At 52.8% G+C, this 14,427-nt stretch overlaps 1 protein-coding gene across 1 annotated transcript in view; it reads left to right on the forward strand.

Moving 5' to 3' along the window:
• The window catches only part of LOC123595697 (liprin-alpha-1-like), a 32,480-nt gene extending 22,117 nt beyond the window's left edge, over positions 1-10,363 (forward strand). Inside the window, exons 3-9 of the mRNA XM_045473363.1 lie at positions 1,971-2,072; positions 2,344-2,508; positions 3,099-3,236; positions 4,757-4,903; positions 6,452-6,586; positions 8,143-8,226; positions 10,169-10,363. Coding sequence (XP_045329319.1) covers positions 1,971-2,072; positions 2,344-2,508; positions 3,099-3,236; positions 4,757-4,903; positions 6,452-6,586; positions 8,143-8,226; positions 10,169-10,363 — 966 coding nt within the window. The remainder of the gene's footprint in view (positions 1-1,970; positions 2,073-2,343; positions 2,509-3,098; positions 3,237-4,756; positions 4,904-6,451; positions 6,587-8,142; positions 8,227-10,168) is intronic.
• The last annotated feature ends 4,064 nt before the right edge of the window (positions 10,364-14,427 follow it).

Genomic DNA, 14,427 nt, shown 5'->3' on the forward strand with positions numbered 1-14,427 from the left:
TGGACCATTTTAAAAGCCAAACCCCTTTCTAAAAGCACCAAGCTATCCTGTGCCTGCAGTGAAATGTGCCAGTTTTCGATCCTTCCCTTCCTTCTGCCTTACGTCGTGATGTCAGGTCTTCACTTGTCTTGCAGTTTGAGTTGAGTCTGCAGGTGTGCCCGTCTCACAGCAGTCCTACATCCACAGAGATGCCACATCTTCCACGCGAGACACAAAGCTGTCTCACAAATAGCACCAGGTGTTTGCATGGGCTGGGGTAGCTGCAACGAGAGCTTCGAGAATTTCCCTTTCTTTGTGCCTCCGTGGTCCTCACGCTGGCCGGCTGGCAGCTGCAGCTGTGGACCTCGGTACATGTCAGGCCATTCAGCCTTTTCTTGTCATACCACGAGTCTTCTCTGCATCGCGGGAGCACGTCCAGCATCCCTGGGGACACTTCAAACGGGTCCCAGGCTGTAATTCAGGTTCATGGTATTGCCCTTAACACGGCGAAAATGACGCAGGAACCCTGAGAAATCACTTTTCCTGTGGTGCTTGATTTACTGGAGAAAGGAAGTGCTTACCAAGAGCCGAGTAGCAGATTTGTGGATTCGTGCAACACTTGAGGGGACCTCAATAGCAACAGGAGGTGGTGCACACTTCCCCCAGAGGACAGCGTCTGCTACAGCTCGTGTGATGCGGTTAGGACTTAATCCTGCGTCTCCACGTTTGTTTGCCTTTCTCTTGACTGCAAATGGCACCATGTAGGTACGGTCAGTTTCTGTGTGCAAGATGATACGTTTTATCTTGTGAGAGTAGGTTTGTGTATGTTTTCCCGATAGGAAATGCTCTCATAGCCTACTATCTGCGTATATTTCATGCACTCCTGGCCTCCCTTTTACTTACTAGTTTTGATACTTCGTAGCTGCTCAGCTCATCTGCCAGTCTTGCCAAACGTCACACATCTCCAGAAAAGTTTCCAATGTATTTATTGGAACAAAAATCCCCACATAGAAATGGGCCTGCACAGTCCTACATCAAGGATCAGATAGGCTTCTGTGGGTTCACCTTGTCAAGTCAGATTGCAAGGAACGTGGTCAGTTCTGTGGTAACATTCCCGTTGATTTGGAAAGGGCTGATTTATGAAGGAACTTGAAGTATGTCACCAGTTTGTACTTGGATTTTCTAGAATTGCTGAAATCAACCACTCTCTCTTTGGAATGTCAGTTGATAAGTAAACCTTATCCCCTCATTTGTCCTACAGAGACAAAAGCTCTGGGGCGCCTGGGTGTCTCAGGGCGTTAAGCGTCTGACTCTTGGTTTCAGCTCAGGTCATGATGTCATGGTTCACGGATTGAGCCCTGTACCGGGCTCTGCGCTCGACTGACTGCAGAGTGTGCGTCCACCTCCTTGGAGCCCACCTGTACGCCATGTCCTGGTCGGGCGCCCAGTATTGGCGAGAGAGAAGCCCCACGCGGGGTGGTGGGCCCTGGCATCACTCTCCTCAGAAACCCTCCCTCCCTAAGATTTCCTGCTTGACTAAGGAAAGAAGTCGTAAACTCGCCCTTTCGCCAAGAGTCCTACCATCCTTTGTGAAAAGTCCATTGGGTATGGTTGAGTCTGATTGAGCCAGGTGTTCAGGCTAAGACAGCAGCTTTTGAGTACCGTCAGCCTTTCCCCACTGCCGCTCCACAAGCCTGCTTGCCAGACGAGGCCAGAGGCCGGGGACGGGCAGGAGGCTTCTCGGCCTGTTGCTCCCGAGTCAGCAGAGTTCCTGAGTCCTAGACCTGCCAGGCACCTGAAAATGTCTGTCCCCTTGAGTGTCGGTCCCTCCGAAAATCCCCGGGACTCCTGTGGGTGGTGAGGAGGGGACTGGTGTGTGTGATGCTACTTGAGGGTGGTGGGTGCTGGGACTCTGGAGGGCCACGGAGGCCTGGTGTGCTCTGGTAAAGACCCCCTGTGTCTCTCCACTTTTGTCCCCTCGCCGACCCCAGGAGTGTGCAGCTCTCGCTGCAGAGCTCCACACCTGCAGGGAGCAGCTCGTGCAGAGAGAGGAGGAGATCGCCAACCTGAAGGCGGAGAGAAACAACACCAGGGTCAGTAGGGGCACTGCCAGTGTCTTTAAACACAGGACACCATTCGCTCCCCTTGTCCACGTGTCCCCGTGGAGTTGGCCGGGACCTATTGTTCTCAAACCTTGTTTGATCCGTGAGGAGGAGTAAGGCTATTTTAACACATTCGAGGGGGTGGCTCCCTACCTGGGAACTGAATTGAAGGGATTCAGACTTGGTTTTGCATTTGGTGAACTTGAGGCCCGGAATTGAAGGTGTTCTTGAAACACGGTTTTCCTTTTGCCTCTCCCGCCAGCTGCTGCTGGAACATTTGGAGTTGCTCGTCTCCAGGCACGAGAGAGCTCTTCAAAAAACAGTCATACGGCGACAGGCGAAGCCTCCGGCCGGCGTGTCCAGTGAGGCGGAGGTGCTCAAGGTGCTCAACTCCATATTGGAGAAGGACAAGACCGAGGCTGAAACGGTGTGCCTAGCCACGGCGGTCCTCAATTTGTGCACATGCTGTGTGTTGTGGGCACACTTTGTGTGTTTGTGTGACTGGAGTTTCCTTTTCATCTTCTCGAATTCTTGTAAGAAGACAGGTCTGTATGGTCAAAAAGCAGTAGTTGGTGGCAATGTTGTGTGTATCGATTGGCTAGTACAAATTGCATAATGTAATTTCTTTCGGGGAAGATTTGTCTCCCATGTAAAATTGAAAGCGGTTAACAGGCAAGTTTGTGAACAGGAGCATCCGTGAAAACCCTTCCCAGCATTCTGTCATGTTATTTGAGGCGAAGGGGATCTTAGGGTAACTGTATAGTAAGGACTAACGAAACACCTCTGTGTACAAACTCAATCCCTTTGTTTTTCCAGGTAAGAGAGCAGTTACGTGTGGCACTGGAGGGGTGTAGTTTCGTAGAAGAAGAATTAGGGGCCACACGCAGAGTTCAGCTCCAGACCTCATCCCAGGATTTGGTTGGAGGGGGTTTCCTTTTTATCCATTGTTTTTAAAACAACATATGAAGACTAGCAGTGGGGGCCCTCACACGTTGCTTCCCTTTCTGAGTTTCAAAGGTGCAGAGCCAGATGAAAGAGCTCCTGGCTACCCTGTGCACTCTCGTGGCCAAGCTGGAAGAGGACCTGGACGTCTCCAGGAAAGACCTCATCCTTTCGGAAGCAATGAACACCATATTACAAAGAGATGTCCGTGAAGTGAGTGTCAGTTGAAGTGGCCACGCCGTCGTCGAGCCAAACGTGGGGTGTTTGGTTCGGCCTTGCCCAGCGTGTCCTTCGTCTCCCACGGGTTTTGAACGTTTGGAGTTTGGTAGAAGTAGCAGCAGAACGGGACGTGACTCCGGGGCCTGGGCGGGCTGCCTCCCCGTCTGCGTGGTGGCATCTGTCCTCCCTGGGCTCTCCCCTGCAGAGGCCTGGCGGGCAGGCGGCGGAGTGGCCTCGGGCGTGGAGTGTGGGCCACCTGAGCTCGGCCCATGCCGTGCTCGCGGTCCGTTTTGGGAACACACTCGGCACGTAGGAACCAGCGTGGTGCTGCCAGGTCGCTTCCGGGGGCACGACCGTGCGAGGGCGGCTCTGCCGAGGGGCCGTCACGGCCGCCTCTGCCGCCCTGCCCTCCTCCCGGGGGTTCCGTGCTCCTGGTCGTGGCGGTCAGAGTGAGCGAGGGGCAGCCCGCTGGTCCCGGTGTAAGGTCATGGAGGAGTGCGGCCGCTTCTGCACGTGTGGTGGTCGATGGGAATCTGATCATTGTCACAGAAACTAGTAAGGGTAGGATGGTTTCTCTGTGCCTCCTCCTGTCACTGTGAGCTGCCCTTTGCAGACAGTCCCCGCACACCCCACCCCCAGCCCGGCAATGCCACCTCGGGAAGACCCTGTCAGACCCTCGAGGGTGTACGTGCACGAGCAGTCTGTTTAGTACCTTAGTGTGGGTGAGGTCGTGTCAGAATTTAAAACAAAAGTATTTGCAGAAATTATATAACCCGTTCAGTGAAGTTGTTGTTTGGCAAAGGTGGGGAGAGACCCCTCAGCAGAGTTCAATATGCAGAGAATTCAGAAAATCATTTCTTAGGACTCATCACTTTCACTCTTGAGCCTGCTGACATAAATTGCTTAGTAAACACGGAGGGCTGGAGGAGGAATCCTTCGGGTGGTGGACAAGAAACGCAGGGCAGGACGTCCTGGTTCCATTTGCAGTGTCAGATAGCATGGGATACAATGTTGTTACAGGGTTAAGCTATAGAAGATGACTTCCACTTATATGAAAGGTGGAGTTTGGCTTCCATTTGTTAACACTGCTGCCTCAACTTTGTGGTCATTGGATGAGATTTCATCCACCTTTTCCCCGGAAAAAGGATGGTTGTCTCATGGTGTGTGCCTCCAGAGGCAAGTCGCTGTTGTGTGCAAAGCTCAACGGTGTCCGGAGGCAACCGAGGTTGTGACTTCCGGGAGACTCTATTATCCGTTTGTCGTTGAACACATGGGAAAGAATAAGCCTGGGTAACTGGTCAGAATCCCGAGCAGCCTCCGCACTGTCGGCACAGAGCCTGACGCGGGGCGCCAACTCACAAAGCGACACCGGCTGAGCCACCCAGGTGCCCCGAGGATGCTACTTTTCTGTTTGTTTGGAAAATGAGGACTTCGCCCGGTTTTTGTGTCTGGAGTGTGTTAATGTGTCGTACGCTGATTCTTTCCCTGTTTTCCCTCTGAAATACCTGCTGTAGGCCACGGCCCAGAAGGAAGACATGCAAGAGAGGATCACTACCCTTGAGAAGCGCTGCCTCAGGGCACAGCAGGAAGCCACCTCTCTGCACGACCTCAAGGATAAACTTGAAAACGAGATCGCAAAGAAGGACTCTCTGCATCGACAGGTCGTTGGTTTCGTTGAACTTCATTCCACTTTTATTAATTACAAGTCAAGTTAAGGACCAAGTGTCAATGTCAAGGTTTTAGGATCTTAGAATCTTGTGTTGACCAGCGGGGTTACCTCAACGTCCAGGGTTTAATTCTTTCGACTTTTATGGAAGCATGTGATGGGGCTACCCTCCTTGATTCCTTCTTTGTCTTGTCTTACATGCACGTTACTCTGTTGCCTGTTAGCACTGTTTCCAAAGGAGTAGGGAGTGGCCGGGAATGTGTAGGCAGCTGGCCATTTTGGTTAGTACCTGAGATCGGGGGGAATGGCAGGTGCAGAAGCACAGTCTGGCGTGAGGATGTGAGACCCTGTGTTTTGGGAAGCAGCACGTCTCTTCCTTGGTTGTCTCAGGTCATCCGGCATTGAACAGGAAAACCACATCCAGCTTCTTGGAAACAGACTGAGTTTGCCTGGTGTGTTTGTCAAATGTGTCAGTCGACCCAAAATGATGATCAAAGTGAAACACTAGGAGGCCATTAAAATGACACCTGGAATGCTGTTTGAGAGCACATAAGATGTTCCAAATCATGAGTGTAAAAGGCAGATCACGAGATACTACGTGTACAGCATGTGATTTATTTTCTGAGGGTTTTAAAGCATGATACGCGGTCTGTATATACACACAGAGCTATATGCACACAGAAGATGGAAGGCGTCTGTGGGAACAAACGTTAACCTTGCAAAAACCTCACCTTGTACATGATTTTTAAAATGACTTTATATATTTTTAATGCTTATGTATTTTTGAGAGAGGGAGCCAGAGTGAGAGAGAGAGAGCGAGCGAGCATGAGCAGTGGAGGGCCAGAGAGGGAGAGAGGGAGAGAGGGAGACACAGAATCCAAAGCAGGCTCCAGGCTCTGAGCTGTCAGCACAGAGCACGAGGCGGGGTTGACCCCATGAGCTATGAGATCATGACCTGAGCCGAAGGTGGACGCTTAACCGACTGAGCCACCTCGGCTTCCCTAAAAGTCCTTTAACAAAAAATCTCGTGTCTAAGTTTTCCACGTTTTTGGTCAAGAGGGAGAGTGTTTTTGTTGAATAATGGTACACTTCCAAAAAGAACTCAACTGGCATCAGGCATGCTCTCAGAAGCTCTGTGCTGGCTGATGTGCCCACCTCAGAATGTCCTATGTAGCGAGCCCTCGGACCACAGTATAAATATGTTTACGAAGGGTTAGGACCGAACCCTTCTCTCCTTAACTGGTCAGGAAGAACGAGCAAGCTCCTCCAGAAGATGGGTTTTCTTTAATGTGTGGGAACTTTGTTGAAGATACTGAAGAAGAGCAAAGAGTTGGGCAAGACATGTTTTGCGTAGTGAAACGAGGACCAAGGCAGTGGGTGACTCCTTGCAGAAAGGAAAGGGTTACTCTGAAGCACCTACCAACCTGTTGGCTTCAGTCAGAACTAACAGTAGATCTCTGCATTTAGATTTTGTTTCACTTTATCAAAAGTGGAAACGGAGAGAAGACTTGCTACGCTTTGATGCTTTGCCTTCATTTCCTAGACTGCGGCTCAAAACCGCCAGTTGCAAGAGCGCCTGGAGGTGGCGGAGCGGAAGCTGCAGCAGACCCCGAGGAAGGCCAAGTCGCTGCCCGAGGTGGAAGCCGAGCCGGCCCAGAGGGTGGCCACCCTCTGCAAGGTGGGGCCCCCGTTTCCTTCTGGGTCCCATGGTGGGAATGTCATTTTCATGGCGGTCCGTTCTTGTATCTCATCTCTCACCGGTAACGTCGGCGTGCCAAATTCCACGAACCGGCTGAGATCTGTTTTCGGTGCTACTTTGTCTGAGATTGGAATGCTTTTCAAACGGCAGGCATCATCCCCAGTTTTGTTCCCTCCGGTTTTGTCCGACGTGTGCTGTTTGCCGTTGGTTGCATCCAAGACTCACTGCTTTTCAGAGTTAAGTCAGCGACTCAAAGCTCAAGATAGTAGCCTTGGGTAAGAGAAGGACAGGGGTGCCTGGCTGGCTCAGTCAGTGGAGCTTGGGACTCTTGATCTCAGGGTCATGAGTCTGAGCTCCCCGTTGGGTGTAGAGCTTACCGAAGGAAAAAAAAAACAAAAAAAGCATAGAATTTTTCCGAGAAATGAGAAAATCCTATCCTCTTTTAAACAGAATCGTTTTTATGTGAAAAATTCTTAAATGTTCATTTATTTTGAGACAGACAGAGAGAGCGAGCATGGGCACATACATGAGCAGGGGAGGGGCAGAAAGAAGGAGATAGAATGCCATGTAGGCTCCATGCTATCAGCACCGAGCCTGACACAGGGCTCGAACGCCCAAACCTTGAGTTCATGACCTGAGCTGAAGCCAAGAGTCAGAACCCGACTGACTGCGCCACCCAGACACCCCTGTAAGAAATAAATCTTTAAGGAATTCCCTCGGAGGTTCCACAAATAGAGTCGAGGAACGTGCCCGACACAGTCCCTGCCCTCCCAGTTCTCACAGCCCTCACCACCCACAGAGGAAGGCAGCAGTTGAAGAGGGAGTTTCCAGATATGATGTGGTCGGTGCTGGGATCGAGTGATGCACACAGGACTAGGGAGCCCGTGACTGGGCAGCCAGTCCATCCTTCCAGAACCTGGGCTGAGGGAACCTGTAGCAGGGAGCCTGTCGGTGCTTCTGTGTCACCGGTTCGAGTGCAGTGAGGGTCCCAGTGGGAAGGGGGTGGGGTCGTCACGGGATAATGACCCTCAAGGCTGCCATCAAGTCGGGCAGGCGTCATTGGGCACCCACTTGCCCAGGCTCCAACAGAGCCTCTCCTCCTTGGTGATCTGCATGTCAAGTCTCCGTTTCTTTTCTCGCCTGTCCTGTCTCCTGTTCCTGGTCAGCCGTGTAGCCCGACCCTTTGTCTTTGGACACTCTGCTGCTGAGGAAGCTAAATTGTTGGAAGTAACTTCCCAGCTTAGGAAGGCAGCACGCCTGTTTGCTCTTTCCGCTTGCTGCTTCCTCCTGTCCGTGCTGAGTGGACAGGGGTGTCTCCCGGGGGACGAGGCACCGTCCAAGGATCCGGGACCCGGGGTGGGGACGAGACCATTGCCTACCCCCGGTCACCAGCATGGAAGCCCACTGCTTCCCACTGGCAGGCATGAGGCCTGTAGGGACTGTGAGCAGGCAGAAGGCCGCTCACAGCATGTTGTGCGTAGGCACAGCGTGTGGTGTGGGGCAGCCAGCTCTTCTGACCCCGCTGTCGCCCACAGGCCGAGCAGAGGCGTGGCAACATCGAGGAAAGGCTGCGCCAGATGGAGGCCCAGCTGGAGGAAAAGAACCAAGAACTGCAGCGGGTACGTGTCCGAGCGGAGCAGCCGGGCACCTGGCAGTGGTTGAGGATGAGGCGCAGGCTGGGGGTGTGGGGGTAGGGAGTGGTCCTTTGTTGCCCACTTCTCCCCATGTGGACGCCAGGCCCCTTCTCGATCCCGTCAGGGGTAGTGAACACTCCTAGCCTGTGGACAATGTTCTCTGGACCCTGGGGCCCCGTAGGCAGTGCCGCCTAGGGGTGGAGGCACCCGCACAGCCCACCGTGCCCACCAGCTCATTAGCAGCTACTCACGGTTGACGCGGGACCTCGTGGGTGTCCCTTGGCCAAAGCGGAGGTACCGGCCTGGGGTAGGGCAGCCTAGAGGAGGGGTCTCCTTCCTTAGGACATGACACTGAGGTCCTGAAATCAGGTCACGGGCCTGACCTTTTTCCCCACATCCTGAATTTCTACTTGAGGTGTAAAGGCACAGGTCGGGGTAGATGTTCCTAAGAAGAGGAATAGCGTGATCGAGCCTTGACAAAAGGGAGGCCCGTGTCCCTTGAATCCCCTGAGAATTTTCCCTGTGGGAGCTGGTCGGACGTCAACATGAAACACCCAGGAGACAGACCAGGCAGCAGCCTCCCCAACTTGGGACGTCCATCCAAGGCCATCAGGTTTTGTTTTCACCAGGAAACTCAAAACACTCACCCTTAACTTACACCAGAAACTCGTGTGCTTGGCCCTCGGGGTCAGAGAATCAAACATGAGTTTCCGCGGAGTGAGGCTTCTGATGCCAGCGTGACGGCTCGTGTCGGCCGACCCCAGCCTGCCATGACACATGCACACAAGCGAGCACAACCAGACGCTAGCCTCTTGGGCCGAGAATTCGACCTCACCTACTTAGAGAAGCACTTCATTGCCTTTAGGACTGTATGGTAGTTTGGAGGGACAGGTGTTGAGATAAGGATTCTATTATAACTGAGACAATTCCAAGGACACTTTTAAGCTGCTTTGCTGGAAAAATACTTGGGTGCTGATCCCTTCTTGTGGGGTGGCCAGGGTCTTTTCCAAGTGATGGCCGTTGCTGCGTGTGAGGTGTGGTGGTCGTGCTTTTCTGTTGCCTGCTCCCAAGGAAAGAGGTGCCAGCAGGTGTGGCTTAGAGATGAGGAAGCCTGAGCCTGGAGGGACTGTCCATTGCCTAGCCTGCGGGTGTGTCCTGTGGGCTCTTCCTCTTCCCTGGGCCCCCCGACTGCAGGGCACATGTGTACTCCGTACCCCACGGCCCTCCGCCCGGCAGGAGCCCCTGAATCCTGCCGGCCTGTCCTCGCCGCTTCTGTTTTGGGTTAATTCAGGATATGCGGTAGAAACAAGTTTTTAAACCATACGATCGATGAGAGTTCTATAAAACACAGACCCGTGAACCTTGCGGTTACGTTCGGAAATTACTTGAGGTAAATACAAGTTTCCATTACAAAACGTTCAGGAGATGTGTGAATTTCACGAAAAACAGGTGAAAGTCTTTCTCACCACTGAATCTTTCCCAAAGTGGATTTTTTTTTTAATCTTTCGGTTTTGTCAATGGATTCATTTCTTTCCCCCTGAGGCCAGATCCGAGCTTCTGTTTCCGCCCCGGAATATTCCTCCTCCCGTGTGTAGATGAGCTGATCCCCTTAAGAATATGCTCTTTCCTGCATGTGCATCTGCCTCCTGAGCCCATCTGAGAGCTAATAATGAGGACATTCGTGAGGGCCCATGCGTGTTTTGTTTCCCAGAAACAAAGGGACCTGCTAAGTGATGACCCCTGGGAAGCAGGTTCCTGCGTTTCTGTGCCCCGCTAGGTCGGTGCTGGCAGTGACGCACAAGCACGCCAAAGAGTGCCGTGGGAAGGGGCAGCCGAGGACGGCGTGCGTGTGGGTCACACCGCTGGTCATTCGCACGCCTGAGCCGGTGTTCGCACTTTGGCTTGAAGCCTGCGTCTTCTCTTTCAGGTAAGGCAGAGAGAAAAACTGAAAGACGAGACTAATCAATGTCTCTCAGACACTATCGACCAACTCCTTGACGACTCGGACCAGCGTCTGAAGCGTCATCTGAAAGAGAGAATGGCTGCCGTGGAAGATAAGGTAGGACATGAGAGACAGCGGCTGAGTGCCCCCGTCCTCACAGAGGAGACGCTCACGTTGTGATCCTGAGGAGCAGCGTGGAGCAGAGGCTAACAGCCACTGTAGAAAGTAGAAATGATTCTTTCACGCGGAAAAACTGCAGGCTGTTAGCCACTGTCTGCGTTAAGTTCCCAGTGTCCTGTCCCTGCCCGACGTATGTGTGCGGGAAGGTGCGTCTCACTGTCTAGAAGAGGAGTATGGTCTGGGGAGAGCCCGAGAGGAAGTATTTTAGGCTTTTACTAACTGAGACGTAAGGAGTAAGCTAGCTTCATGCTAATCAAAGATGGGCACAGAACCAGCCATAGGCAGTATATAACTAAGGGGAGGGGCCGTGTGCCGATAACCCTTTGTTGCTAGGACCCGGCGGTGGCTGGATGTGGTCGGCAGGCCCTCGTTTGCCACCCCTGTGCTGGAACCTTCGGCCTGGTTCTTGTCTGGGGAGCTAATTTCTACCTCTTTTGTCCAGACGGACCGCTAGGAGTGCGCAGTTGTGTCAAGCACTTAACCAGCTGAAAACAGAGTTTCTCCTGTTCCATCTCCTGCCTTCCCTCTTTTCATCTGGGTTGGAAAGAGTCTAAGGCTGGACTCTTACACCATCATAACGGATACACTTGAGGTGTAACGGGAGGGAAGCAGTATCATAGGATCTCTGTGAGAGAAGCTCTGGTGGTGACAGTTGGACGCAGACCTGATACTACCGGTTCTGGTTACACCTGTGTCCCTGTAGATGAGCCCAGAATCTTCCCTCAGATTGGCACTTGCAGACACCAGTGAGCAATGCTAATTACACGGCACACTTGTTTTGGGTAAAACCCATCATGAGGTGCGTTATTATACCCCACGTGAGGTTCTACCTTGATCACTGGGGCCAGCCTTTCGGTAGAATAGTTGTATGTGAGATTGGAAGTATATGTACGAAACTTAGGTCAGGTTTCCCAAGTGACTGAGGCATCACAGACCCTAAAAGCTAGTACAAACCAGTGTACCTGCTGCAAGTAAACTTAGGAACCTGTCACACTTACAGTCAGACGGTGATCCGTGAAGAAATTGCACATGGACAAAGTATGAGTAAAGGCTGTTACTGCAGTTTCACAGACAGCATTTCACTCTGTGGTCATGTGACCCTGATCGTTGGTATGGCCATCCGCTCCATGCCTTGTCTGTGGCGCTGCGTTATCGTAAAGAGAAACGTAGGCATGCTCTAGCATGTGGAACGTTTGAAAGAATCAACACTAAAGGACTGTCAGTACCTTTCTCAGAAGTCTCTGTTAGGAGAAGTTGGCAATCTGAAACCAGTTAGAAGAAACGCAACGTGAGAAGGTATTTCCATCTCTCACTCATTCAGTGATCGGTTGAGACTGGAAAGGAGCAGGTGTCCTGTGGGGCTCACACTTCCTCCAAGGCGAGCCACCAATGTGCTTTCGAGCGGCCCCACGCTCGCAAGTCTGAATAGCACGCATGTGGCGGACTTGGAGCCGAGCAGCCTATGGGGTTCAGATTTCTGAGTCCCTTCGGGGGTTCGCTCGAAAGCTAAAATGTTCGCGTAAACCGTTCGTTGAGTGCAGCGTTGCCCAGCAGGAAGGTAACAGGTGACACGGGCGTCATCCCAAGGGTTCTCGCGGCTGCATTTGAAATGGTCAAACAGACGGGTGATGTTAGTTTTCATGTAGCCCGATGCAGGCAACATGTTATTGTGTCATGTAAATAGTGTAGACGTGAAGGAGCTACTCTACAATGTTTTTCCACATTCAGTCCTTGCAACCCACGGGGCGTCTCACGGTTCCATCCCCTGTGGTCGGGACCAGCCCCATTTTGGGCGCTCAGTTAGCCACGTGCGGCGGTGTCTCCGGCCTGGGACGGCACTGCCCCTGGGGTAGTTGTGTGACCGAAGCTCCTCGTCGGTTTTGCTCCCTGGGGCTGCGTGTGCAGACGTGAGGCTGGGCTGCAGAGGGTCCACGACGGAGCACGTGCCTATTGCACAGAAGGGCTATTCCCCCACCGCCCAGAAAGTCCTGCTCCTCTCTACATAATTAGGAAGAAGTCCTAGTGGCTCGGTGTTTCTCCTCTGTAACCTTGCTATGCCTGAGACCTAACTGTTCAGTAGGGTTTAGGACGTCCACTTGGTGATCCGGGTGTTTACTGGAGGACTCTCGGAGAGAACGGTCTTGGGGTTTGTAACTGCTGAATTTACCCATCGTGGTTATGATGGTCAGCATTTCAGCACACTTGATGCAACTAGTGCTTTCCATTTTTTCTTGAATTCTAATGAACCTACACTGTTGTATCAGTTTCAAGTAGACAGCATACCGTTTCAACAATTGCACACGTAACTCTGTGCTCGTCACCATCGCTGTGGTCACCGTGTGTCACCATACAGGGTCCTTAGGGTATCACGCACCGTATTCCCTGGACTGTGCTTTTCATCCCCGAGACGGCCTTATTTGATATCTGGATGCTGATGCCTCCTAATCACCATCATCTCTTTTGCCCATCGCCCCTACTCTCCTCTCCTCTGGCCACTACCAGTTTGTGCTCTGTGTTGAACGGACTCTTGATGCAAAGAATCGTTAACCTTGCTTGCAACGAGTGTCGTTGTCGTTTGCTGCTTTGCAGGATCGCCTTCTACGGAAGATGGAAGCAGTGAGTGGTATATTAAAGCGGGCAAGACCAAGAGGCTCTTCACTTCACCACGGGTATGACATTTCCCGGTTCACAGATCTGTTTGAGATGCGGCTGGGGGCGGCTTCCCTCTGTCACCAGTATGACCCGAACCAGCTCATGGTTCCAAAGTAGAACCGTGGGTGTGCTATGGTATGACCTGAACCGGATCAGAGTTACACACAATAACCCTGAGTGTGTTGTAGTCTGACGCGATCCATTTTCCAGGTACCAGCTAACTGATGATGGGGCGGGGCTGGGGGGGACACTGCCCTTCACCATGCCTAACATGAACCACCTCACAAACACATACGTTAGCACCTGCTGTGTATCTTCCAGAGGAATCCCTTGGCCGAATGGGCAGAGTGACTGGATGTAGCTCAGGGAGCCGGTAGCTTAGTAGTTGGCAAGAGGGAGAAGTAAAACCTCATTCCAGACGTTAGGTTTGGAATCTCAGGAGACAGGGAGGCATGACAGAGCTCACAGCCATGGGAGGAGGAGTGGAAGTTAGGGGAAGTTCTGTTCGTGTTTGGGTGGGTTTATTTGCGGCCTCCCTCCACCGAGTGTGGCGGTGATGGTGTGGGGCTAGGAGGGGTCCAGCGTGCCAGGTTCGGCCCAGCATCCCTGGAAGCTATGGTCCCTTCCGCAAGGCCAGTGGGGTCACCATGGGAGTGCACACGTGGCCATGGTTGTGAAGGTCACCTTGACATTGGTGGGGTTAGCGCAGTGCTCGCAGTTTCTTATATTTTTGAAAAGACTGGAGAATGACATGTAATCGCCGTAACTCTGTCGGGACGTTGGTGAGTCGCCTGTGAGGGCGCGGGTCAGCCGGCTTGTGAGCTGCATCCCGCAGACAGTAATTGTCAGCAAGGTATTAAAAGGTTTGCTTGCTTCTTTGTAGGAAATGGGTACCATGTGAGAGTCATTCTGGTGTGACGGTGCCTCGAGTAGCTGACTGGGCCCCCTTAGGTGCAGGGGGCAGGCTCCGGCTCCAAAGGCAGGCCCCCTCAGGCCTCACTGGGGTCTGTGCGGCTGTCGACGGGGGCTGTCGGGAGAGTCGAGGGTGTGCTGCGGCTGTCCTTGTTGAGCCTGCTTGTAGGAGAGAGAAGTCAGTGCAGGTAGAGTCACGAGCGGCGCTCCCTGTCCATGGAACTACTGGTGGCACAGCGAATGTGTGTCCGGAGAGAGAAGCACACGGGAAGATCCGGGCACAGAGCAGCCTCTTGGGTGGCTGACGGAGATCCTGGCCAGCAAGACACCCGTGTGCTGAGTGTCACCGTTCCAGGGCTTGAAGACGGGTATGTGTGAGGAGGCCAAGGGAGCAAACAGTGGATGCGGTGCAGGCCCCTCGAGTGCATGTTGGAGTTCTCAAGGGAAGGGGCTGTGCAGGCCCCTGGAGGGTGGCACCCTGGGGCAGTTGCCATAAGAGG

This window comes from Leopardus geoffroyi (genome assembly GCF_018350155.1).
Source record: "Leopardus geoffroyi isolate Oge1 chromosome D3 unlocalized genomic scaffold, O.geoffroyi_Oge1_pat1.0 chrD3_random_Un_scaffold_62, whole genome shotgun sequence".
In the NCBI taxonomy this organism is placed as follows: domain Eukaryota; kingdom Metazoa; phylum Chordata; class Mammalia; order Carnivora; family Felidae; genus Leopardus; species Leopardus geoffroyi.